Source organism: Cherax quadricarinatus, chromosome 83 (genome assembly GCF_038502225.1).
Source record: "Cherax quadricarinatus isolate ZL_2023a chromosome 83, ASM3850222v1, whole genome shotgun sequence".
Classification (NCBI taxonomy): Eukaryota; Metazoa; Arthropoda; class Malacostraca; order Decapoda; family Parastacidae; genus Cherax; species Cherax quadricarinatus.
The window spans coordinates 4782401-4809966 of NC_091374.1; the positions used below are offsets into that span (position 1 = coordinate 4782401).

The window sequence follows — 27566 nt, forward strand, 5'->3', positions numbered from 1 at the left end:
AAATTATGAGCAATTACATGTAGTTTGAAATGCAGCCAATATTATATGTCTTTGAACATCTACTGTTACACCCACACAGACTAGAGTGGCTCTGATAATCTTCCAAGTTTGGTTTCTATAAAATATTTACACTTTACATATGACACCATAAAGGGTCACCAACTGGTGTAGGTTATCTTGCAAACATCTGCTAGTGACAGTCCAGGCATGCTATTACCTTTATCACTAATAAATATTTTACACTTTTTCTCCAATCACTATTGCATCAAATAAGCATAAGTTACGAGGTGAGTGAGCATGTCGATAAAAATCAGTGCAATATAACAATTTTTTTTTTAAGAAATATATGCACATACTGTAATGAAATATTCCTACACAACTGTTTGGAGAGAATAAGGAAAAATTGGCCACTATGGTCAGATAAAGAAAATCAGTCAAGACCCCATGAACTGCCATTTTCAAAAAGAAAATTCCACTGACTAATGTTAATTTGAGCTGCCCTTCCATCTCAGTATGGCATTAGATATTTTCACCTTAATACTGAATATCCTCATCTGAAGTATACATGGCTTACTGCAACACATTTATCAGTTTATTATTAATAATATACTCATTAGGAAGTGCAAAACCCAAGAGGATTATAAAGGGCCTGGGAATGGATGGTAACAAGTCAGAATTTTTCAAGTGTGCATTAACAAAACTGCCTCCAAACATGGTCCCAGTGGAGACTATAGCTGTACTACCTCGTATTAACAAGGTATACCATTTTACTTTTCAGTTTCTGTAGATACCAAAAAGCATCAACATGATGCTTTTTGGTATCTACTGAAAAGTTATGCCACTCATAAACAAAAGAATTCTCTGCCAAGTCACTTTTAATAAAGAAATGCAAATATACTGTATGGAAACTGGCATATGTAGATACTGTACCAGCAAGGTAGAGTAAATAACACTTAGTTGCAGTGGATACCTTCATTAACAAAGTTTTGTCCACTAGTGAAACACTGTACTATACTTAAGATATCTACTTAAGTCTAAATGTCACTTACTCTAAAAGTCCTTTTATTTTATATAAATGAAAAGCAATCTTTATCATTACAATTTTAAATGTACTCCAAAGAGTTAAGCATTTTGCAATTCAGCATTAAACTTGCTTTGCCATTCCCATGCAATCAGAATTTTCTATGAAAGGAGACAAAATTTTAATACAGTACTATACATACAAAGCGAGTAAAAACAATGCATGTAAAAAGTAAAAAGAAAATTTTAGAATCCAAATAATGGAGGCAATGGAAAAGTTAACAAATAAACGTGCAAAATACCTTACTGAACTAGTTGAGGGAAATAATGTGCGCAGAGAATCCTTATGTTAGATATAATATTCAACAGTTCAAAAAATTTAAGGTAATTATTACCTCAAAGCTATGATTTCAACAATTATAGAGAATATTAAAGTATATGCTCTATAATACATCTTGCCCACTGCTAGTTTACCTTTAAAAAATATAATATATTAAAAATGCAAATTGCAGCGTAATCCCATACCCAGTTTTCTAAAAAAAAAAAAAAATAATAATCCACCCTTTGTAATAATAATAATAAAGTCAAATGCCTCAAATCCATGTGAAACTAGCACTTTACTAGCTACACAAATCTTTTACCTTAACACACCAGACAATAGTGTAACAAAAACTAGCAGAGAAAAGGGAGAAGACACACACAGACAAGAAAGAAAAAAAAAAGTGTGAGTGAGTGAGCAAGCAAGCATGGAAAAGGAAAGAAACTTAATGAATTACCTAATGTATACAAGAAGCACGTGCAGGTTGTTTGACCATAGTGGCAAACTAAATTGACCAAACAGTTTACAGAAGAGGCCTAATTTTAATCATCCTCTTTCCCCAAACCCTTTATGTGCACTAGTAGGCACCATCATACATGAATTTTAGGAAATAAAAACTTTACCCACCCACTGTAAACAATCATTTAACACACACAAAAAAAGCAGAACATTACAATTTTGGCATCTAGAGAAAAAGCAAAGTGCACAAATTTATAATGCCACAATGGATACCCTTAACTTTTACAATGCTTATGAAACTAATTTTACAATCTGAAAACATGTAATATTTTTACAAGCAAGGTTGACATTGCCAATCCAGTGGGTCATCTACCAATATGATAGCAAGACAATTCAGGCCACTGTCAAGGAGGATTATTGATGTGGCTGTGGCAATACCCTGCTGAGAGTTGGTTACCATCAAGTGAGATCCTCTGACTGATCACTTATTCATGTATGCCAGATGACAAGAGATTTAACAAGTGCACTTGTAATTTTGTATTTATTGAAACTCCATGCATCATAGTTGTCGAGGTAGCCCATTCTGAGGCAGATTAAGTCTCACAATCAGCTAATGGAAGGCTGAGCATCCACCAAACACTGCACTGAATAATTCACATTAGTTCAGTACTTCACAAAATCATTTAAAAAAATTATTATATTCTGCAATACAAGGAAAAAATTACAATGAGGTGAATCTAGACTGGTATCCAGGTTGAGGAGAATGAATTATGAAGGAATCATACAAGAATGAACAAGATGGGATACTTATAACAAAAAATTACACCAGAACAGAGAGGATACTCTCTTGCCAGGAATGAAATGAGAGGGCACTGTATAAAACCATTTCCTGTACAACCTTGGTTGGAAATAGCTGATGTAGAATAATGTCAAGAAGTGATATGAACAGGACAGTAGCACAGTGACAGTAGATTTCATACAAGGGATCAAAAAAATAGATATGACAGTTATAATATGTCAGTCTGTTGAAAGGTACAAGACAGAAACTTGATCAAGATCTCTAGGTACTGTAATTACAAACAGGCATTTTACACACACACAAAACACCATTCTTTAGTAAACTTGACTGGCACCTTGAGTTAAAACAAACGTACTTCCTTGCAAAGTATCTCAGCCAGGAATAAAACCTCAGTTTGGATGAGATGATCTTGTACTTGACATCTTGCCTAATTGAGGCTGAAGTCCAGGTTGGGGCACTTAGACCTGTAAGGCTAATATTCCCATGGATGTAAATAACAGCTGCTACATACTGCTACACTGAACTACAGGCAAACATTCAAGAGGAAAAAATAAAGTTCCTGAAGGGGTTCATACAGTGGGAAATGGAATTTTTTAATCTTTTAAATATTTCTTTGGTATGTAATGCATCAAACTGCTAACCTTTAACAAGATTATTATTGATTTTTTTTATTAAATTATAATTCTCAATGAAAAGAAATAAGATCTCAAACCTTTAAATGACAGATATGACCTAGACAGAAAATTGAAAATGAAGCCGTGTATATAATGATGAAATGTGCAGAACGTTTGAAAACAATTGCAAGATGCAAAGACTTTAAAACTGGGCGACAAGAATATTTTTTCGCTAAGAAATTAATTAATGTCTTGCCATAATTTTTTACTGTTGGTTAAATAGTTTTGAAATAATTGCAGTTTAACAATTATGGTACTCATTACAGTATAATAAAATAACAATAGAAATTCCCTGAGCACTTTCGTACATAGATGTTTCTCCAAAGATCTTTGTAAATGTACAATGTCCTCAGTTGTTTTTCCCCTCTATAGTATTTCATATTTGTAGTCATGTACAGTATTTTACTGATTTCTTGTCATATATTCTAATGTAGAATGATTCTGTGCTTACTGTGAAAATGTAGAAAATATAAGGTACAGTACAGGTATTACATAAACAGCAAATGTATTTTTCACCCGAGTAACTGGTTATACGACTTTATTTTTCATAAAAAAAAGTTGTAATCTAGTTGTGCATCAAATTCCATTCATTATCATAAGCTCTCCTTTGTCATGGTATCAATGGACTGTATATTACAATGACAGATCAATTATAGTTGAAGTCTAATTTCTGCCCCTTAACTCTCAAAAATTCATGTTTAATCCTATACAGCATCTGTAGTTTACCAACAATTTCAAAGTTATGCCTTGGAAAGATTTTTTTAAATTATTACTGCATGAAGAAAAACTTGGAGTGTTGTACCTTTCATTCACATTGCAAACTGCTTTAAATTTAAGCTTTTTTAAGTACAATTTACCTTCTTCCAGCGAGTATGAATATCTAGCGGTAAAAAATCAATATTAAAATTGGCAGCATATTCCAGTCGCTCTTAAAGTGTACATATAAGGAGCCACTTGTTTAATTTCTCCTTTGTGCTAAGTGACATCATTACACCTGGAAGTTAATTATCTGTATTATCTAGCAAGCTTTATAAAGCTTGTTATGCACTAGTACTTCTCTAAGCTATTGGTGAACATTTGTAGCCAAGTAACCATAGCGTATTGAGCAGCTATATTGTACAGGGTCCCAAAACTCTGCACCCATAAGAAATATTGGTGTTATATTCATCAAAAGTTATACATTCCTAATGTCGGTTTTACACATTTCAAAATTTCAAAATACCCTGATGGGTCACTGGCATTCTTAATAGGTTTTGGAAGACCCAGAGTGAAACATACATTCTTATTCTACCCCCCCCCCCTCCAAAAAAAAAAAAAAAATCATAAATTCATTAAAAAAAAAAAATCCCAAGAATTAATATGTAGCACTGTTAATGGATTTGATAATAAATTAATTAAATGTAAATTGTGAATGTATCTCTTCAGGTCCAGACTTCTGGGACACCTAGTACATTATATTAACTAAATTAAAAATTAAAATGCAGATTAAAACATTGACACTGCTGACCATAAACAATGTTTATGTCGAGAGAGCCAGATACTATAAGCAAATCAAATCTGTTTTACAAGAAAGTGAAATATCTAGGTATCTGGCAATCAATTTTAAGATTAATAAACTTATCAATTCAATTCTTTCAAATACAGTACTGGATGTCAGAATATAAATGGTCAGTCATATTCAGGGTTTGATCAGTGATTGTGTATAGCACCTTACATAGTGATTTAGTATATTGACTTATAGTTTTAATTTAATACCTTACATAGTTACCTACTTTTTAATATTAAAAAAAAAATTCTAAATATTAGCAATTATCACCATATTTTACTTATTACATTAGTGCTGATATTCTCTGTCCAATCTTCATATAAGTATTTAAGTTAGTGTTAAGAGTTTGACTGACCCAGTAGCAACAACAATGGCCTCACCACAAACTACCACAGCACTTTCTACTTCATTACCATTCTCAAATTTATAGTCAAAGACCAGAACCACACATATCTTTATGAAAATGGCTGTTTGAGTTAAGTTTCCTGGGAACAAATGTTTTTTCTATCATATGCTACAGGCATTGATTTAATGGGCTGCAGCATGATTGCAGGCACAAGTATCTTTTATGTCAATAAAGGAAACATCTAAACCTATGGAAAGATCAATATTTTATTACTGTATTCTATAAAATGAAAAAGAAAAATATAAGCTTTCCTAACACAAGGACACAAATTAAATTTCAACAGTGAAAAGGAAGCCTTAAAAATAGTGCCATTTAATGACAAAACTTTCCTTAAGTGTAATTTAAATGATTATGATATGTTACCATATTACTGTCCTCCATTCATGTTGTTAATTTTATAGTAAGGGGTGTGGCAATGGGGAAGCTGTTCACGATTCATATGAAACTAACATTTTCCAAAATACTATATACTACAAATTTATATATATATATATAAAAAAAAATCTTTTCAATGACGCAAACATCCTAACCACAACAACAAATACGACATATTCACTGCTCCCACTTGAGCTGGAAGAGGTGTGATAAAGTAACTTAAGCAGGTGTCGGAGAAGCTCCATCCACCAGAGGATCCTTCATGTTGCCTGGCCGTGTCGAGTTCTGAGCAGCAGCTATCATGTCATCCCTGGAGCCTCTATGGAGGAATTGATTTAGTGTTATCACAGCACACTTTATCACTCCAGAATGTTTTAGCACAGCAAAAAAATTAGGTCCAAAAGCATTATGATAAAAAGAAAAGACTACAACTCAGTTTTCTTTTAGAATTCTAGTCAAGTATTTCCTGAACCTGTCTTTCATTTTCAGTAAATTATTAATACAAAATTTCAGACCAGCTGAAAAATATAAAGCATTTAAAAGCAGTATGCACACAAGTATTTACAGTTCTAGCTTGAGAAAAAATTAACAAAAAACTAATCTAAAACACTGAAATCACAAGAAATCATTAATAGTTCAGCAAAAAATACTCAAAGGCGCTTAAGGAGGAAAACAATTTTATAAAAGTAAAAACTTGCAAATACTAATGAAAATGAATCCTACTGAAAAAATTACATTATAGTATACTTATGATAAATTAGTAAAGGTTAGCCTAAACACAATAGAACATCAGCAATCCTGTTTGCTTGGTGCCGAATCATCAATAATTTAGTCCATGCAGGACCATCACAAAAAAATTGCAAATACAGTACCATATACAAAACTTTCAAATAAATGAAAAACAAATTTTCAGATTCCTAATCATACTAATTTTCATAAATTTATTGGACAATAAATAATTCCTAATGAATATTGGCCAGAATACTGATGATCTACTGTATTCCAATAATAGTCTGTTAATTTATTCTTATAGAAGCTCAGCCATATGGTCAAAATTAGGTTTCAACCCTATACCAATGGTCAAGCACATCAAAAAGTATCATGCTTTTTCTGTTGACAGACAGTATAAATCGGATGTTTTAAAAGTGAAATTTAAAAATTTGTTAAGTAAAGCACATTTAATTTCTTCAAGGATAATAAAGCACGATCCAAAAATACAAAATAAATTTTATGTTGAAACCACAGAAATGTATCACTAAAATCTAACAATTATTAAGAAAAGAAGAGAGATCATATAATTGCCAAAATCAATTCAACAAAAAAGATAAATGAATACTGATATAAATCTTACAAAATACCACAAAAATTTACATGCACGATTAATAGAGAAAATTATGTTGATCACATGTACTAGTACAAACCAAGTTAAAAAGAAACTGACCATTAAAAATAGGACTACCAAATATATAATAATAAGTATATGAAAGGTAAGGGTAAGACACTAGCTAAAGCAGATACTTAACATGCAAGTTATAATACTCTTGCCGACACTAAGCCAACCTTTGACAATTTACTGGCTACTGCCCATGCCTATACTACAAGAAGAATTTGAAACCAACATGTAAGCGGTTGTTATCAAAACGATGGATGGTAGTTGTTATAAAACTGTTAGCTGGTTCAAGTGGAGCGCCAGGCTTCAGGGTCATCCACCAAGATAGCACTTTGAGAGTTGGCCGGCCCAGTGTTTTGCTGAGCTGCAGCGATCATATCCTCCCGACTTCCCCTAATATACAGTATCATTACTTGGTGATTAGAAAAAGTCTTAAGTTTTAAAATATCCATGCTTTGATAGGTACATTATATTATTTTTGTTGTCATGCTGGATGCCACTGGACTACAGATTATCAGAATTATATCAAATCATATACACGTGATGGGCACGTATTTTTAAACAAACAAGGATAGGCGGTGGGCAAGAGATGTAATGTATATTACTGTACACATGTATATATGTAGCTACTGTACAATAATTTCTAACTAGAATATTGAGTGCTATTGATGAAATCAGCCAATTATGGAGAAGTAAGTCACAGTACCATGTTTGGATTTCACAATTAATCCACATTTTGGAGAGGAAACCTAAGGTATCTTGATCAATCCTATCCCATTATAAAGTCATAATTGAGTATGATCCTGGATGGACCAAAACAATGTCTAGCATTTCCTTTCTAAAGTGGGTAGGGATGATCAAAGGCTTATAGGCTGATGTATTATTATATTTTTATTTTATTATCACACTGGCCGATTCCCACCAAGGCAGGGTGGCCCGAAAAAGAAAAACTTTCACCATCATTCACTCCATCACTGTCTTGCCAGAAAGGTGCTTTACACTACAGTTTTTAAACTGCAACATTAACACCCCTCCTATTATTATTATTATTATAATTATTATTATTATAATCAAAAAGAAGCGCTAAGCCACAAGGGCTATACAGCGCTGCAGGGTAGGGAAGGAAGCGAGGGTATTGGATGGCAGAAGGGAGGAGGGATGATCAGTAGGTTACAGAAAACAGCGGGGCAGGGAATAGTACGGGGGTAGGGGGTAGCAAGAGATTGAAGTAGAAAGGGCTGAAGGTATCAGAATTCGTGAAGTAAGTCAGTTGTTGTCAAAAAGTCAATGAGAGAGTCTGGATGAAAGGTGGGTCCATCAGCGAGAAGGGAAGGTAAAGAGAGCAGCAGAGCGAAGACGACGACGGAGGTAAATTCTGCGTGCTCGTTGATAAAGTGGGCAGTCCAACAGAATGTGGCTGACTGATAATGGAACTTGGCAATTCTCACAGAGAGGAGCAGGGCGCCTCTCCATGAGATATCCATGAGTAAGACGAGTATGGCCAATGCGAAGACAGGAGAGAGTAGTCTCCCAACCTCGACACTGGTGATAAGAAGACGGCCAGTAACCTATACTCGGTTTAATAGATTGAAGTTTGTTGCCGAGCATAGTAGACCAACGTTGTTGCCAACGGGTGTGAAGTTGGGAAGATATTGCAGCAAAATAGTCCGTAAATGGAATACCTCTACATGAAACTGGTAGGTCATGTACTGCTGACCGCGCAGCAGTGTCTGCCTGTTCATTGCCCTGTACGTCAACATGACCAGGGACCCAACAAAAAACAATATCTTTATGCTTGGTAAAGATGCGGCGTAGCCAAAGTTGGATACGGAGGACTAAGGGGTGAGGTGTATCAAATTTCTGTATAGCCTGTAAAGCACTAAGGGAGTCTGAGACAACCACAAATGATGACACAGGCATAGATGCAATACGGATAAGTGCTGTAAGGATGGCATACAATTCAGCAGTAAAAATACTAGCCGAAGATAGTAAATGCCCTTGTACGATGCTGTCCGGAAACACTGCTGCGAATCCTACGCCGTCAGAAGACTTAGAGCCATCTGTGTACACAGCAATGGCATGAGAATGAGAGCGAAAGTGGTCAAGAAAATGAGAGCGGGAAGCGACCGTAGACAGTTGGGCTTTTGAGCAAGGGAGAGAGAAAGAACAGACTCGAACAGCTGCAACTTCCCAGGGGGGTAGGGAAAAGTGAGATGCTACATGTACATAGAAAGGTGGTAATTGAAGAGAAGACAAGAGCGAATGAAGGCGAAGAGAGAAGGGATGGAGTAAACAGGGGCGGCGAACAAATAAAGAATGTCTACTAATATCAGTGACCATTCTATAAATGGAAGGATTGCGGAGATCATGAGAGCGTACATAGTAGCGAAGGCAATGGGCATCACGGCCATCGGATAAGGATGGAACGTTCGCTTCTGCATAGAGGCTCTCGACAGGGGAAGAGCGAAAAGCACCAAGGCATAAACGTAATCCTTGGTGATGAATGGGGTTAAGGCTAGAGAGAGTAGCAGGAGATGCCGCTGAATAGATCTGGTCACCATAATCAAGTTTCGATAAGATAAGGGTGGAATGTAGGCGAAGGAGGGTTCGACGATCAGCTCCCCATGAAAGATGAGCAAGGGTTTCAAGGAGGTTCAGCCGGCTGTGGCAAGTTGCCTTCAGAGAGGTAATGTGAGGTTTCCAGGATAACCTACGATCAAAGAGGAGGCCCAGAAACTTGACAGTATCACGTTCAGGGATACGGGAGCCATAGAGGTACAAAGGATGATCGGAGATGACAGAGCGTCTAGTGAAAGTAATTTGGTGGGTTTTAGTGCTGGAAAATTTAAACCCACGTGTGGTGGCCCAATTGGAAACACGGTTGACTGCATGCTGGAGAGAAACTGTAATAAGGTGACAGCCAGCGCCTGCACAGGCAATAGCGAAGTCATCAACATAGAGTGATGACCAAATATTTGATGGAAGACTCGAGGCTCCAATGAGTACAAGCAATTAATTCTTTCAAATAAATCTTATTCCTACTAGAATTACACAAATATTTGCTCCATTTTTACCATTTTCATTACATAATTTCAAAAAGTGAGTGTAAAACGGAAGCCTGTACTTGTTTTATGTGATGGTAGGATTGCTGGTGTCTTTTCTCTGTCTCATAAACTTGCAAGATTTCAGGTATGTCTTGTTACTTCTACTTACACTTAGGTCACACTATACATACATGTACAAGCATGCATGCACACACACACACACACTGGTGGAATGATGAAGTAAAGGGTGTGATAAAAGAGAAAAAGGTAGCTTACGAGAGGTTTTTACAAAGCAGAAGTGTTATAAGAAGAGCAGAGTATATGGAGAGTAAAAGAAAGGTGAAGAGAGTGGTGAGAGAGTGCAAAAAGAGAGCAGATGATAGAGTGGGAGAGGCACTGTCAAGAAATTTTAATGAAAATAAGAAAAAATTTTGGAGTTAAAGAAGTTAAGAAAGCCTAGGGAAAGTATGGATTTGTCAGTTAAAAACAGAGTAGGGGAATCAGTAGATGGGGAAAGGGAGGTATTAGGTAGATGGCGAGAATATTTTGAGGAACTTTTAAATGTTGAGGAAGAAAGAGAGGCGGTAATTTCATGCACTGGCCAGGGAGGTATACCATCTTTTAGGAGTGAAGAAGAGCAGAATGTAAGTGTGGTGGAGGTACGTGAGGCATTATGTAGAATGAAAGGGGGTAAAGCAGCTGGAACTGATGGGATCATGACAGAAATGTTAAAAGCAGGGGGGGGATATAGTGTTGGAGTGGTTGGTACTTTTGTTTAATAAATGTATGAAAGAGGGGAAGGTACCTAGGGATTGGCAGAGAGCATGTATAGTCCCTTTATATAAAGGGAAAGGGGACAAAAGATTGTAAAAATTATAGAGGAATAAGTTTACTGAGTATACCAGGAAAAGTATACGGTAGGGTAATAATTGAAAGAATTAGAGGTAAGACAGAATGTAGGATTGCGGATGAGCAAGGAGGTTTCAGAGTGGGTAGGGGATGTGTAGATCAAGTGTTTACATTGAAGCATATATGTGAACAGTATTTAGATAAAGGTAGGGAAGTTTTTATTGCATTTATGGATTTAGAAAAGGCACATGATAGAGTGGGTAGAGGAGCAATGTGGCAGATGTTGCAAGTATATGGAATAGGTGGTAAGTTACTAAATGCTGTTAAGAGTTTTTATGAGGATAGTGAGGCTCAGGTTAAGGTGTGTAGAAGAGAGGGAGAATACTTCCCAGTAAAAGTAGGTCTTAGACTGAGATGTGTAATGTCACCATGGTTGTTTAATATATTTATAGATGGGGTTGTAAAAGAAGTAAATGCTAGTGTGTTCGGGAGAGGGGTGGGGTTAAATGATGGGGAATCAAATTCAAAATGGGAATTGACAAGTTACTTTTTGCTGATGATACTGTGCTTATGGGAGATTCTAAAGAAAAATTGCAAAGGTTAGTGGATGAGTTTGAGAATGTGTGTAAAGGTAGAAAGTTGAAAGTGAACACAGAAAAGAGTAAGGTGATGAGGGTATCAAATGATTTAGATAAAGAAAAATTGGATATCAAATTTGGGAGGAGGAGTATGGAAGAAGTGAATGTTTTCAGATACTTGGGAGTTGACGTGTTGGCGGATGAATTTATGAAGGATGAGGTTAATCATAGAATTGATGAGGGAAAAAAGGTGAGTGGTGCATTGAGGTATATGTGGAGTCAAAAAACGTTATCTATGGAGGCAAAGAAGGGAATGTATGAAAGTATAGTAGTACCAACACTCTTATATGGATGTGAAGCTTGGGTGGTAAATGCAGCAGCGAGGAGACAGTTGGAGGCAGTGGAGATGTCCTGTCTAAGGGCAATGTGTGGTGTAAATATTATGCAGAAAATTCGGAGTGTGGAAATTAGGAGAAGGTGTGGAGTTAATAAAAGCATTAGCCAGAGGGCAGAAGAGGGGTTGTTGAGGTGGTTTGGTCATTTAGAGAGAATGGATCGAAGTAGAATGACATGGAAAGCATATAAATCTATAGGGGAAGGAAGGAGGGGTAGGGGTCGTCCTCGAAAGGGTTGGAAAGAGGGGGTAAAGGAGGTTTTGTGGGCAAGGGGCTTGGACTTCCAGCAAGCGTGCATGAGCGTGTTAGATAGGAGTGAATGGAGACTAATGATACTTGGGACCTGACGATCTGTTGGAGTGTGAGCAGGGTAATATTTCGTGAAGGGATTCAGGGAAACCGGTTATTTTCATATAGTCGGACTATATGAAAATAACCGGTTTCCCTGAATCCCTTCACTAAATATTACCCTGCTCACACTCCAACAGATCGTCAGGTCCCAAGTACCATTCGTCTCCATTCACTCCTATCTAACACGCTCACGCACGCTTGCTGGAAGTCCAAGCCCCTTGCCCACAAAACCTCCTTTACCCCCTCTCTCCAACCCTTTCAAGGACGACCCCTACCCCGCCTTCCTTCCCCTATAGATTTATATGCTTTCCATGTCATTCTACTTTGATCCATTCTCTCTAAATGACCAAACCACCTCAACAACCCCTCTTTTTTTTTTTTTCAACAAGTCGGCCGTCTCCCATCGAGGCAGGGTGACCCAAAAAGAAAGAAAATCCCCAAGAAGAAAATACTTTCATCATCATTCAACACTTTCACCTCACTCATCACATAATCACTGTTTTTGCAGAGGTGCTCAGAACACAACAGTTTAGAAGCATATACGTACAAAGATACACAACATATCCCTACACACAGTCTGGCAAGCGATGTAGTGGAGGCAGGAACTATACATAGTTTTAAGACGAGGTATGATAAAGCTCATGGAGCAGGGGGAGAGAGGACCTAGCAGCGGTCAGTGAAGAGGCGGGGCCAGGAGCCGAGTCTCGATCCCTGCAACCACAATTAGGCAAGTACAATCTCACACACACACACACACACACACACACACACACACACACACACACCCCTACCTACCTCTCTGGGTTTTCTTCTATTTTCTTACCAGTTCTTGTTCTTTATTTCCTGTTATCTCCATGGGGAAGCGGAACAGAATTCTTCCTCTATAAGCTGTGTGTGTTGCAAGAGGCGACTAAAATGCTGGGAGCAAGGGGCTAGTAACCCCTTCTCCTGTATAAATTACTAAATTTAAAGAGAGAAACTTTCGTTTTTCTTTTCAGGCCACTCTGCCTCAGTGGGATACAGCCGGTTTGTTGAAAGAAGAATAATTTCAAAAAAGGAGAGGTGGGGATATTTGCAGTTTTGAACAGGACTATTGACACACCTCTGACAAAACAATGGAGTGATGGTGAAAGTGTTTCTAGTTTTTTGGGTCGCCCAACCACGGTGGGAGATGGTCAGTGTTAAAAAATTGCAATCTCTCTTAATACCTCTACAGTATATTCTTATTCACCATCTACAGTATTTATTTTTATGCAATTTTCAAATAGCAAAAACTTCCAATAATCTAATGAGATCATGACAGAATTTACTGCATTTTTGCCTTATAATAATAAGGGAAACCGGTTATTTTCATATAGTCAGACTTGAGTCCTGGAAATGGGAAGTACAATGCCTGCACTTCAAAGGAGGGGTTTGGGATATTGGCAGTTTGGAAGGATATGTTGTGTATCTTTATATGTATATGCTTCTAAACTGTTGTATTCTGAGCACCTCTGCAAAAACAGTGATAATGTGCGAGTGTGGTGAAAATGTTGAATGATGAAAGTATTTTCTTTTTGGGGATTTTCTTTCTTTTTTGGGTCACCCTGCCTCGGTGGGAGACGGCCGACTTGTTGGAAAAAAAAAAAAAAAAAAAAAAAAAAAAAAAAAAAAAAAAAAAAAAAAAATGGAATACCTGAAAAACCCATCTCTACAAGAATAAAATACAGTACAGGTACAGTTCTTTTTTTAATCTGGTCTGAGATCATATACTGTAGATACTTTGTCAAAGGCAATATACATACTATAAATATTTATGGATTCAAAGTGGTGCGGTAGACAACTAAATAAGCCAAGTATGAATTTGACTTGTTAAACCTGCACTGTAAGTAGGTTTACTAATTATCCTTGAAATTACCCATTTAATAAACTTAAGAAGCATTTGTAATTCATGACTTATTTGGTTAAAGCATGGTCCAATTATTACACATCTGTTGGAAGCACTACACCCATGAAGGTCATACACTGCCTTAGAATAGTAGGTAATCAGGAAAGTTAAGCCCAAAATATTCAGCTAACACTGACAATTTAAATAAATCAAAGAACTATCATTTATTCTAAGGTAGCATATAATTCTGAGAAAATCATTTTTCCACAATATTCTGATATAAGAATTATGTTATCAGACTAGTTAAGAATAAAGATGTGTTTAGGAAGCCTTAAAAAAAAAAAAGAGAGAGTTGAGAGTACCAGTGATACTTCTATTAAACTTTAGGGAATATAGTTCATGGTGGTGTCAGAAGGTATAGGTCTCCCTAAAGCAGAAGAGTTATACCTAAGTGGACTGCAATGTAAACCATATCATAAATCTAAGTCAGGAATACTATATAATTTTCATACAGTGACTTCTATATAATTTTTTATCTTCTACACCGTGTACAGGAAATAAAAAAAAAAAAATCTTAAATCCATCAAAACACTATTTTCTTTAACAGTATCAGAAAAAATCTTTCCGTAAAATTAATCCGTCATAAAATCTTACAAATTTACCAGTAATTATTTGTAAGCAAAGTCTGTCTCTTTCACTACCTGATTTACTTAATATATTGGCTATGGCCTTGCTTGAACAAGTGTCACTGATAACACTTATGATAACTATGAAAGCCATCATGATAAATTTATTGATAAATGGTGTCATACCTACCTACATATGTATATTAACAAAAAAAATATTGTATGTATAAATCAAAATGTTTCAATCTATAAATCTAATTTTTTTTTTTTTTTTCCAACAAGTCGGCCGTCTCCCACCGAGGCAGGGTGACCCAAAAAAGAAAGAAAATCCCCAAAAAGAAAATACTTTCATCATCATTCAACACTTTCACCACACTCACACATTATCACTGTTTTTGCAGAGGTGCTCAGAATACAACAGTTTAGAAGCATATACATATAAAGATACACAACATATCCCTCCAAACTGAATTTTTACAAAACAAAAATAAAAATTGCCTTTTTTTACCATCATTCTCTCTAGAATCTGTAAAGGTACTTTATTTATATTAATAAACAACAGTTAGTCATGTGTTGTGATATGCATGCAACAATTTTCATACCCAGGTTACAGACCCTCCCCTAAGTAACCATTCTGGCCTATGGTAACTCAAGAAAAATGATTATAGTGTAAGACCTCAATATAAAATGGAGAGATGACAATATAAGCACTACAGCAAACATGATCAACCTTATCTAGGTCCATGTGCAAATCTGCAGCCCAATAAGGTTTATCAATGTGTTGATAAGGTACAAAACTAAACAGTAATAACCCAGAACAAATCAACAATACTGTTAAGTAAATGGACGCAAACACAACTAACGTGACAGTTTTTTGAGGCAATGTTGTCACAATAGAATGTCACATTACTTGCACGTGTGTCCAATTTACCTAATAATTTGTTGGTAATTCTGTCATTATTACTAACATAATTCTGTTGAGTAACAAGGCATATATTAAGGGGTAAAATCATTTAGGATTCGGTTCCCCATTTAGTAACATGTTGTAGTGGCTCAAACTGGTCTCAACACTGTTGCAGAGGATACAAAGCCATACTACCAACAGTGATGGAGAAACAGGTGCAGACTAAGCTTTTACTGTCACTGCTTTGCTCTGCATCTGTGTTCTGTCCTGTATTGCAGCACTACTTTCAAAAAAAAAAAAAAAAAAACAGCATATTTAAAACTACTATTACTATATCCACAATAGTCCCAAAATAGACCTACTGTTAAGAGTACAACCTACTACAAGCAATCTGACCCACAGCAATACTTCTACACTAGTGGGGCCCATGCTAACTTTTCTAATGTACAAAAATAAACCTAGCCTGCAAGGTCTAGGGCTTAAGAGAACTGGCCTGCTATTTTAGGACTAGTATGCTATGAGGTTTGAATGCTGTTTGTTCTCCAAGTACACAGCTGATTCCTCAGATGAGGCAAATCATCACTGTTCTCTGGAATCTCTCTCTCACATTGTCAAACACATTTACACACATGTAGAGAGAATGGAGCGAAACAGAATGACTTCAAGAGTGTATCAGTCTGTAGTGGAAGGAAGGCGGGGTAGGCGTCAGCCTAGGAAAGGTTGGAGGGAGGGGGTAAAGGAGGTTTTGTGTGCGAGGGGCTTGGACTTCCAGCGGGCATGCGTGAGCGTGTTTGATAGGAGTGAAAGGAGACAAATGGTTTTTAATACTTGACGTGCTGTTGGAGTGTGAGCAAAATAACATTTATGAAGGGATTCAGGGAAACCGGTAGGCCGGACTTGAGTCCTGGAGATGGGAAGTACAGTGCCTGCACTCTGAAGGAGGGGTGTTAATGTTGCAGTTTAAAAACTGTAGTGTAAAGCACCCTTCTGGCAAGACAGTGATGGAGTGAATGATGGTGAAAGTTCTTCTTTTTCGGGCCACCCTGCCTTGGTGGGAATCGGTCAGTGTGCTAATAAAAAATAAAAAAAATTTACACACGCTCTCCATATGATCTACAATAAAACCCAACTCCACCAAATCTCTTCACAAATCCTCAACCTTGGAAGGCAACCAGCACTGCTGAGTGATGTGTGCTTTATTTTATTTGTGGTGGCTGGGATAAACCATGAAGTTCATTCCTTGTATACAAGCCACTGGCACATACATAATGTTTTTAGAAAAAAAAATTTCCCAGAAACACATCTCCATTTACAGAATAGTTTAAAGAAAATGGGATTCACTTAACAATTACAATTAGCAGTGCATCTTTGTATAAATCATCTCTATACAGGAGGACCCTGCATATACAGCCCCTATTTTTGGTGTTCCACTCTTTCATTGGCTTTTAATTGAGACATTGTTCCACCTGCCAGCGACTATTGCCAATGGGTGGAACATAATAAACAATGGCTCAATCTGAAGCCAACGAAAACGTGGAACACCAAAAAGGTGCTGTGTATGCGGGGCCCTCCTATATATATATATATATTTTATGCAGAATGTGTTTAGTAAACTCTTACCATTCATGAGGTTATGTTTCATGAAAACTCTGAACAGCATAACTGTGACTAGCAAGCCACTAATTAAACACGAAATATGAGTTAAGGACCAGTGGTTGTAGAAGAAAACTCTAAAGATTAGTCTTGCAACAAAAGAAATATTTAACTGGAGGACTCTTTAGGATTTGCTCCTCTGAACTCAAAAGCTTGAGAGAAATCAAGCTACTGAAAGGGTGGTTGATGGCATACAAGCATATGGGCAGACAATGATGGCATACAAGCAGGTAGGCAGACAATGATGGCATGCAAGCAAGTGAATGAGCAAATACAACAGAAGAAGGAGAGCTAACATGGAAGAGAGAGGTGGTTAATGAATGAACAAGCAAAAGAGGAACTACAAAATTAGAAAAAAAAGGAGAAAAAACAAGAGGGAAGGATGGTTAATGAGCAAGAAGGGAAGGGAAGGGTAGCAAATGTCAGTGAGGATGAGCAAGCACAGTATGTAACTAAATCCTAAAGTTCCACATTCTGATAAGAAATCTTCTTAATCTCTATGATTTTTCATTGAAAAACTGTATACTCTGATGTGTTTGGGGATGAGCAAAGTGCTTTTATTAAGCAAAGTTTGTTTAATTTTCAATAAATCACCATAAATATCTGTATGAGAAAACCCTCAAGTAGATTTAAGAAAACCCACAAATGGAGCTTCTTTGTACACTTTGACATTCAGTTATGGGAGGTCAGGAAGGAAGGGGGGGGGGTTAAAATGACCAAAACCACAAACATCAAAACATGCAACTGGTAAGGGTTTACTGTGTGCATGCATAACTTATTTTTGTGAAACCTGACAATTTTTGTACTTTGAACATTTAAAAAATTCCACTATATGGACATTTTTTTTATTGAAACCTCCAAGCTATGATATTTGTGGGAGACTCAAAATATGACCACACAAAAGCTGAAAATTACCAACTTGGTGCAAAGGTTGCTCACAGAGCTATAAGATATTAAGCAACTATTTTTTTCAGGGTATGTCGATTTCTCTAACATCCTTTAAAAATCTAGGCAATGCATAAGCATGATGATCCTTCATATCATTAGAAGAAAACAAGGATAAGTAATCTCTAGCCTTCTGCTTCAACACTGAAATTGATTATAATAAAGATAGGAAAAATTCTGTAATGCACATCAAGTTGGTCACTAACCTACACCAAACTGTCAAATATGATAAAAATTACCATGCAAATTTGATATTATAGTTCTTCACAGAATAAAAAAAAACTGCAATACAATCCTAACTTTAATTAAACCATACCATGGGCAGGGTTAGAACCCATGATCAGAGTCATAAAACTTCAGACCGACGCGTTAGCCATTGGTCCAGCTAGCGTCAATCTGGAGTTTTATGACTCTCTGATCGCAGATTTTGTTTGCAATCGTGTCATTATGACACGATTGTATGGGATTGACAATCAAAGGTTCTGGATAATGAGAATAAAGCTACATACATCAGTGTGTATGTAAAGAAAGGAAGCTGAAAGTGAACAGAGGAAAGAGCAAGGTGATGAGGGTAACAAACAAGTTAGGTAATGAAAGACTGGATATCAGATTGGCAGGATGAAATATTATTAAATTTATTTTTTATTATCACACTGGCCAATTCCCACCAAGGCAGGGTGGCCCGAAAAAGAAAAACTTTCACCATCATTCACTATCACTGTCTTGCCAGAAGAGTGCTTTACACTATAGTTTTTAAACTGCAACATTAACACCCCTCCTTCAGATGAAATATGGAGGAAGTAAATGTGCTCGGATATTTGGGAGGGGTCTTGTCGGCAGATGGGTTTATGAAAGATGAAGTAAACCATAGAATTGATGAAGAAAATAAGATGGGTGGTGCATTAAGGCACCTGTGGAGACAAAGAATCCTTTCCATGAAGGCAAAGAAAGGAATATGAGTGTATAGTGGTACCAACACCCTTTTATGGGCGTGAAGCATAGGGGTTGTGAATTCTGCAATGAGGAGGAGGTTGGAGGCAGTGATGTCATGTCTGAAGGGAATATGTTCCAGACAGCTAAGGAACAGTTGTTATGGTGGTTTGGACATTTAAAGAGGATGGAGCAAACTAGGATGACTTGGAAGGTATATAAATCTGTAGTAGAGGAAAAATGGAGGAGGTAAAGGAGGTTTTGCATGCAGGGGGCTTGGATATCCAGTAGGCGTGTATGAGCGTATTAGGAGTGAGTGGAGACATGTTTTTTTTTGACCTGATGAGTTGTTGGAGTGCAAGCAAGGTAACATTTTAGAACATAAGAAAGAAGGAACATTGCAACAGGCCTACTGACCCATGCAAAGCAGGTCCATGCCGCCACCCCCCCCTCCCCGGCCTAGAACAATGACCACCTAGTCAGGTCACTTCCACTTAAGGAAGGAGCACGGCACCAGACCTGGTAGCCCAAGCTAGTCAGGCCCAACTCACACCCACTCATGTATTTATCCAACCTATGAAGGGATTCAAGGAAACTGGTTAGAGAGAGTCCTGGAGGTGGAAAGTATAGTGAATGCACTCTAAAGGGGTGGGGATATTTGCAGTTTGGAAGGGCATCTGAAGTGTAGTATCTAGAGCTTCTCTGGCAAGACAGTGATAGAGTGAAGGATGGTGAAAGTGTTTCTTTTATGGGTCACCCTGCCTCAGTGGGAGAGTGGTAGAGGAATGCTGTGAGAAAGTGGACAGATATATTTTCACAAAGAATAAAATACACCAAAAGGAAAATACACTTTTTATATAGAACAGAGCACTGTAAGGGAAATGTTACCTATACAATAATACTTAATAACCCACAAAAAAACTTATGAGGAAACCCAATTATAAAGTACAACTGAGAAAACAACAGTGATACAGAACGAGTAGACAAATAATCTAGTCTGTTATTCAACTACAAATCTGAATTACTGCAAATTGTTTATAAAAATTTTACTGAAAAGCAAAATGTCTGCAATATTTAATACTGCACCAATGGCTTTATGATTCCCCCAAAAATTAAGGTGATACCTGGTGAAAATGCATTAAATTAATCCTTTGCATTGTATAGAGCTGACCTATCTTTCCATAAAAACTAAAATATCAAGTTTTGTGTACCAAGTAATACTAGATTGCTTACTTTTTTCCAAGGGCCATCATTCCATACAAAACCCCACACAAGAAGATGAGGCCCGAGCCAAATATAGTAGCCAGTCCTGGGCACATGATGACAGCTGGAAGAGCCAAGCTGAAATAGTATATTTTTTCATTAGAAATAATTCCAATCGTTATTCTTTTTAGGTCACCCAGCCTTGGTGGGATACAGCTGGTTTGCTGAAAAAAAAAAAAAGTGTATCCGACTCTTTTATGTCAAGACTATATTATATATACGTACAGAAGTTTTAACCTCACTAATTCACAAATAACACAAGAACAGAATGCTAAGATGACATTTAGGCTTGTCCTGGACCATAAGTGTGGTTTTTTTGTGTGTGAATTTTTCCAGCAATGTTATTGTGACTGAATTTTAATTAATGTTTTTTGGATATGTAGTTTTGTATTTATAGTGGTATGTTTAAAATAAACGGTCAAGTGGAAATTTTGTTATATCCTCCAAACTTAAACCAAAACAGAGTTGTTAAAATGTTCACTAAACAAATGGGTAATAACCTAGAACAGTGATGTACAACCTGTGGGCTGCATGCATGGCAAAATTACAACACTTGATGTCTCGTATAAAAAATTAAACTATCACTAACTTGTGACACTGAATACCTCCAACTGCCTCTAACTGCATGGTTTATTTTTTCTGCTATTAACATTTGGTGACCGAGGAGGTTGTGCATCCCTGACTTAGAACCGTCATCACTTCAACTCACATGATGTAGAAAGCAGCTTTCTGCCAGTGTTGTCTACCCTCCACCCAGGTTGAATACTGCTGAACAAAATCAATAAACATACAGCAGCATGGAGCTTCAGCAGAGATTACAATAAAAGCTGCTAGCCTGTGGAAATACATAATTGACAAATTATAATGAAAAATATGAAAAGAATGCGAAGATATATTAGGATTTGCAAACTGATATATAACTTATAATGAAGCAAAAAAGATGCAGATCATTACACACACACTAAGTGGTCCACTCTGGCACAAAATGACCAACATGAAAAAAATCAACATTTCACACACCCATTAAGATACATGTATCTATTTTCCCTACACCCTCTCTAACTCAGTCATATTATTGAACATCAGTTGTAAATTGAGGAGAAAAATGCTACTGATGAAATACTGTAAAAAAAAAAATTACTGCGTGATGAACAAATCATTGAAAATGGGGCATCATGAACATAGCTCTGCTCCTGTAGCTGTAAGTAGGCAATTACTTGATAAGCAGCTGAGATGCTAAATAACAAGGACAAAGTCAATAACAATTATGTTTTGTTTAAAAAAAAAAAAAAATATGCAAGATGAAGTTAGACATAATTTATAAGAGTAAGAGTTTTTGGATTGATCCTGTGATGCAACACAGCATTAAATTTAAGAGGTGTATGACTTCTGCTTTCAGCCAAGCAGGTGTTCATCATGTGTAAATCTTAACATTTGCTAGTCTTTTGTTTAGCCTCACACCTCACACACTGAGTGTGTGGTTCATACCCCGGCCAGGTGGAAACGTTGGGTATGTTTCCTTGCACCTGCTATCCATGTTCACCTAGCAGCAAGTGGGTACCTTGATGTTACTCAATGGGTGAGGGTCACATCCTGTGGGACAAGATTGAAGAACCCCAACTGAAGTAAGACAGACAGTCCTCAATGACACACTGACTTTCTTGGGTTATCCTGGATGACTAACCTCTGGGTTATCTTGACCTGCTACGGTGCCATAATTTTATACACTTCTTCCTGTTCTCCAATAGCAATGTTAGCATTTTCATTGGGCTATGTGGCAAATTGCTATTAATATTTCACATTGTTTCAACACTTTTTTGGTCTGGTTTCCTTCAAAGGAGCCTGATAAAATATGTAAAATACTCCAAGCAGCGTGTAACATTTCAGTGGTTAAATTTATTTCAATATGACAATCTAACGTCATTTTATGGAACTTGCAATCTTGCATTTATGCCATCATACTGGTAACTATACTTATTTATCTTATAATGTATAATAATACCAAAAATTACCAACAGATAACTTAGCGGTCCTTAGGAAGGAACTTCATAAATTCCTAGTCACTTCTGATCAGCATTAGACTCCATGCAGTCAATGCTAACAGCCTAACTGATCAGGCTGTCAAACGGTTTTGTTTGCAATCGAGTTATTATGAGTAACAAAAAGGCACAATACCATGACTGGAACAATATACAAATAGCCCAAACATAGGAGAGAGGTGTGACTTTGTAAATGGTCCAAGTCAGAGTGAAACATCATCGTAAGCTCCTCTCTCCTATGTGCAGGTTATTTTTGAGTTATTATGATTACGTGAGTCAGGAGAGCCTAGTCTGGGACCAGGCTGTGCAGATAGTGACCTCTTGAATGGTCCATAGGTAATCTGTGAAAATTAGATATTTATAATTCTGCTGTTCTGAGGAGTGAAGGCATCACACAGTGGACAACCTCTCACTGCTCCACCAGACTTGACGGGGAAAGGTGATGGCTCCCGAAAAGTTTGATTTTTATCCTTTGGTGTTTTATATTTTACTTATAAAGATATTAGATTTCTCTTGGGATATGCTGTAGACATTAGCTGCACAAAATAATATTAGGCAAACCTCATGAATGCCTCTATTTTTTGTTTAAAATTGTTTTATATATTTTTAGGTATCTTATTCAGTATTTATTAAAAAGATTGCATAAACAGCCTAAAACAGTTTCTGAATAGTGTACTGAAAATTAAGTTATGGTTTTTTTAACTAAAATTGTTAGGTGGGATGCTTTGATGTCAATACCATTAGGCCCATTTTAAGCTTAAAAATAAAATTATTTGATTTATTTAATTGAATACCATGAAACTTTCCACAATATATGCTTCATAAAATTGCAAACATACAGTGAAAGATTTATAAAGCTAGGACTATTAGAAAGCATAGATGGAAAGTTCCTACTAATGACCCAAGGAATGTGAGCTACCCTGCCCTGGGAAAAAGACAAACTAAGTACCTCCCACTGACAAAGTGCTGTATTACCCAGGATTATAATAATCTAGGTCTGATAATTTACTATCAAACTGCTGAAAGTCTCTCCTTCCATACTTACATTTGCCAGATACCTGCAACAATACACATGGGAGTGATAGTGAGACAGTTGAACACTCCAAGCCCCATAGCAACTGTAAAAAATAAAAGGAAAACAATAATAATTAGATATGGTTTGATTGCATTAGGGGTGATAAAGAATTAGCCCCAATCTCCTATTCCAGTCTCTAAAATGTTTTATGATAAAACAAAATTTACCTGCCTTTCACTCCTCTGCTCCCTCCCCATTCCATCTTTATATAGTTATAAAGAGTCACTCTCTGCTTTGTTTTAAAATTAACAAGATACTGGGAAACCATGAATGCACATTCAAATTAAAAACCTTATTTTGAAAACATTATAAATACACTGTATACAGTATATATTTTTAAAAAAAAGTCCACAATATGTACACCATTTCATGCAATCCAATTTGCCTCTGCAAATTTCTAACGTTACACTTGTTTGCTAAAGCAAATATAGCATGCACATTACCTAAGCTAATCCAATCTGTGGAATAAATTGCTCATCAATGTTTGCTCTGAAGCAGATGGAAACCTACACTAGTGGCTACAAGTGCAACATCACAAAATTTGGCCAAGATTTATTGCTAGTTTAAGTCTCACAACCATACAAACTGAGTGCCAAGAGATTACTGAATGATGAGAAATATAATAACAGTAAGGTTAAGAGGAAGACCATTACTTAAGTACTACACTAAACTGTAATTTAAATATTTACTAATTCTAAACACTAAGTGTTCTCTCAGTATTAAAAAAAAAAAATGAGAGAGCATATGTTTCAGCAAGTAAGCAGTTTATTTAGGCACAGGTACATAAGTACAATTATCATACATAGTGTAAATTATCTAGGATAACCCAAAAGAGTCAAGGTGACTAATTTCCACTGGGGTCCTTTAAAGAGTACAGTACCATCATTGTGATGGTATTTCTTATTACAACACTATCTTGCCTTGGCTAAATTTACTTTGTTTTGTCTTCTAAATAATAAGCTATTTGACATTAATATTACAGTAATGTATTATACTCAATTCCTTGGATCAAAAGTCTTTCACTATCATCAAAGCATTCACTCCCCTTGAAAGCAATATTCCTAGACACTTTATATAAGTCGAAATTATACACATCAACATTTTTATGGGGAAATAAAATACCTACAAGTATTATTTATTTATTTTTGAGATAATCAACCATGTTAAAAAAATGGTTGTTGGAATTTATGAGCCACCATAGACTGATATACAGTATATCGAGCCCCCCCGCCCACCCACCCTCCGAAGAACATAGACACAGACCGGGCCGCGGGGGCGTTGACCCCCGGAACTCTCTCCAGGTAAAGAAACAATTCTTTGGAAACAAATAATGGAAGAAGCTATAAAAAAAACAGACAAACAACAAAATTCATTCATTATCAAATAATTATCCCTTAAATTTTATTATTATTATTATTATTATAAAATTAAGTGCTAAACCCATAAGGGGACTTATTAGCCAAGATAAATTATACACCTAACTATATGCCTCTTCCTAATTTGCACATGTTACTAAGACAATTGTAATTATTCAAAATTATGTAAAACTGCACCTAATTATACTTTGCCAATTTGAATGATTCCTTCAAATTTTCCTCATACAAGAACCACAAAGACCCCAATGGAAATAAGTCATACTGACTTTTTTGGGTTATACCTGTTGGGTAATTTACACTAGATATGATAACTTTTGTGTACCTGTACCTAAATAAACTTACTTAGGAGTCATTTTTAAACCCAAGAGACTACTGCCATCTAACTTTCAACTTCGCACAACATCAGAAAACTCCAGAGAATCTTGTCTAGGCTGGCAGTCCCGTACTGTGTCCCGCCTAGCCCCTAGGCCAGACAATATTGCAATAACTGCTACAACTACCGGAAAACCAAAAAAAATGTTATGAAACATTAAAAAATGGGGGCAAAGAACAAATTACTGCTGCTATTGCTGAAAATAAGCAATAAAATAGGAAAAAATTAAAACGTCAGGCATGGTTCCATGGCGTTCAATATTGTACTCACTTATGCCTCCTCCACAACCAACACCACGAGCCAGATATTTCTGCCACCATGGCAGGTCCACCTGGGGTGCTGGAGTCGTCATTGCTAGAGGGTTTTGTCTGTCCTGGAAGGCTTTTGTTTAAGAATAAAGGTGGAGGCGGGTGGTTGCTGGAGGTCCCGTCAATGATGGTGACAGCAGCTGACAACACTCACTTCCACCCTCACACGGGGTCACTATATACAACTATATTATTATTATTATACTCGTGGGGAGACTACTAAACCCGTAGGGGTCGTATGGTGGGTCGGGGAATGGAAGGCTTTCAGGCTTGATTCAAGGAATTGGATCTTTGGTCTATTTCTTTAGATCAAGATCCCCCCTTCCTCACTAATATCAAGGAACCTTCTTTAAGGGGCTTCGTAAGTATAGCATTAGTAAGGTAAGTTTATTTAGACACAGGTATACAAGTACAATTATCATACATAGTATAAATTACTGATGATAACCCATAAAAGTCAATGTGACTTATTTCCATTTTGGGTTCTTGATTTCTATTGGGATCCTTGATTTCCATTAGGGTTCTTGATTTTCATAGGGATCTTTGATTTCCATAGTAAGTTTGGTGTTAATTACCTAAGATAATCCCCCCAAAAAGTCAGCCGAATGACTTACTAGGGTCCTTGACATTCAACATGGAAATGCTGTGCCTCCTATGGGTTTTCTGATCTGTAATAGTAATTAAAGTAAAGAATATAAATTTAACTGTGAGTCCAATTCAACATGAGTGTTCTTTTATTAGATTTAAAGCTTATGGACTACACGAGAGTAATTATCTTATCTTAAGACTGCATGTCACGTGTACATCAGTCAAGAATACCGTAATTCCTAAAAATATGGATTAAACTCTCAGAGTAATATAATAATAATAATAATAATAATAATAATAATAATAATAATAATAATAATAATGATAATAATAATAATAATAACAATAATAATAATGATAATAATAATAATAATAATAATAATGTTTGGTTCACAAGCACAGTAGCGACAAGTGAAGAGGCGGGGCCAGGAGCTATGACTCGACCCCTGCAACCACAACTAGGCGAGTACAGTTGGAGTCTGCTGGGAAAGCTGTAACTCTGACAAATAACGGCGTTTAACATTAGCAAATTTCCCTTCTCTTCTTCAATATACTTGGTTTGCTTAGAGGTGACCTCTCATATTTTATACCCGACTCACCCTTAATAGTCCTCAGCAATTATTTTTTTTTTTTTGACAATTTCTCAGCTCAGTGCTGTGGTATGTATACATGACCCAGAAATAAAAAAAATCGGAAAACATCTACGATGATGGCTGCCTTATATATGGTATTATTACATTTTAAGGGAGGCGCTAAACCCTTAGTGGTTAGACCGAGCCTGGGGCAATGGGAGACAAGTTTAATCCAAGGAAAGAGATAGGTCCAGTACCTTAGATCGGTCAATATAGAGTTTAGGTCCTGGTTGGATTATTATTATTATAATCATGGAGAAGCGCTAAACCCGTAGGATTATACAACGTCTGGGGGGGGGATGGAAGATATTCAGGCTTAATTCAGGGAACTGGAGCACAGATCCAATTCCCTAGATCAAGAGCCCCTCACTAGCGTCAAGGAACCTCCCATGAGCGGCGGTCCTGGTTGAAGCTTACACGTTATATTACAACATAAAACGCATGCATGTTATGCTTATTCTTGCAGCAGTTATTGTGTATTTTTTAGGGAGGATATTAGCAATATTTATATTTATTTTGACATGAGATACATGCCAGATGTAATCAACAGTTAGTATTAAGTCATGTATTGTTTGGCAAATCACAATAGCATCTGACTTTTTTTGGACTATCCTAGGTAATTTACATATGATAGTTGTACTTATGTGTACCTGTACCTAAACACCATTACCATAGCTACCTCTGGCGGAATAATTGAAGTACTTCTCATATAAGAGTTAACTACAAACCCGAATATCATCAGGATTATTCAGGAAATAGGAAAAAGTAGTTCTGAACAGGGT

The 27566-nt window shown here is 36.5% G+C and overlaps 1 protein-coding gene across 2 annotated transcripts; it reads right to left on the reverse strand.

Annotated features, from left to right (window-relative positions):
• Positions 1–465: 465 nt before the first annotated feature.
• fwe (Calcium channel fwe) lies at positions 466–25723 on the reverse strand. 2 transcript variants are annotated; one of them, XR_008409051.2, is made up of 6 exons: positions 25527–25723; positions 23478–23550; positions 21103–21228; positions 20364–20471; positions 7218–7381; positions 466–5917 (listed from the first exon to the last, which is right to left on the reverse strand). XR_008409051.2 is itself a non-coding variant. In XM_053796226.2 (5 exons), exons 1-5 carry the CDS (start codon positions 25606–25608, stop codon positions 5818–5820), a joined length of 489 nt encoding a protein of 162 aa, XP_053652201.1. In that variant the 5' UTR covers positions 25609–25723; the 3' UTR covers positions 466–5817. The 2 variants fall into 2 exon arrangements, 1 of the variants encoding a protein (XP_053652201.1); XM_053796226.2 differs by lacking the exon at positions 7218–7381.
• Positions 25724–27566: the final 1843 nt, after the last annotated feature.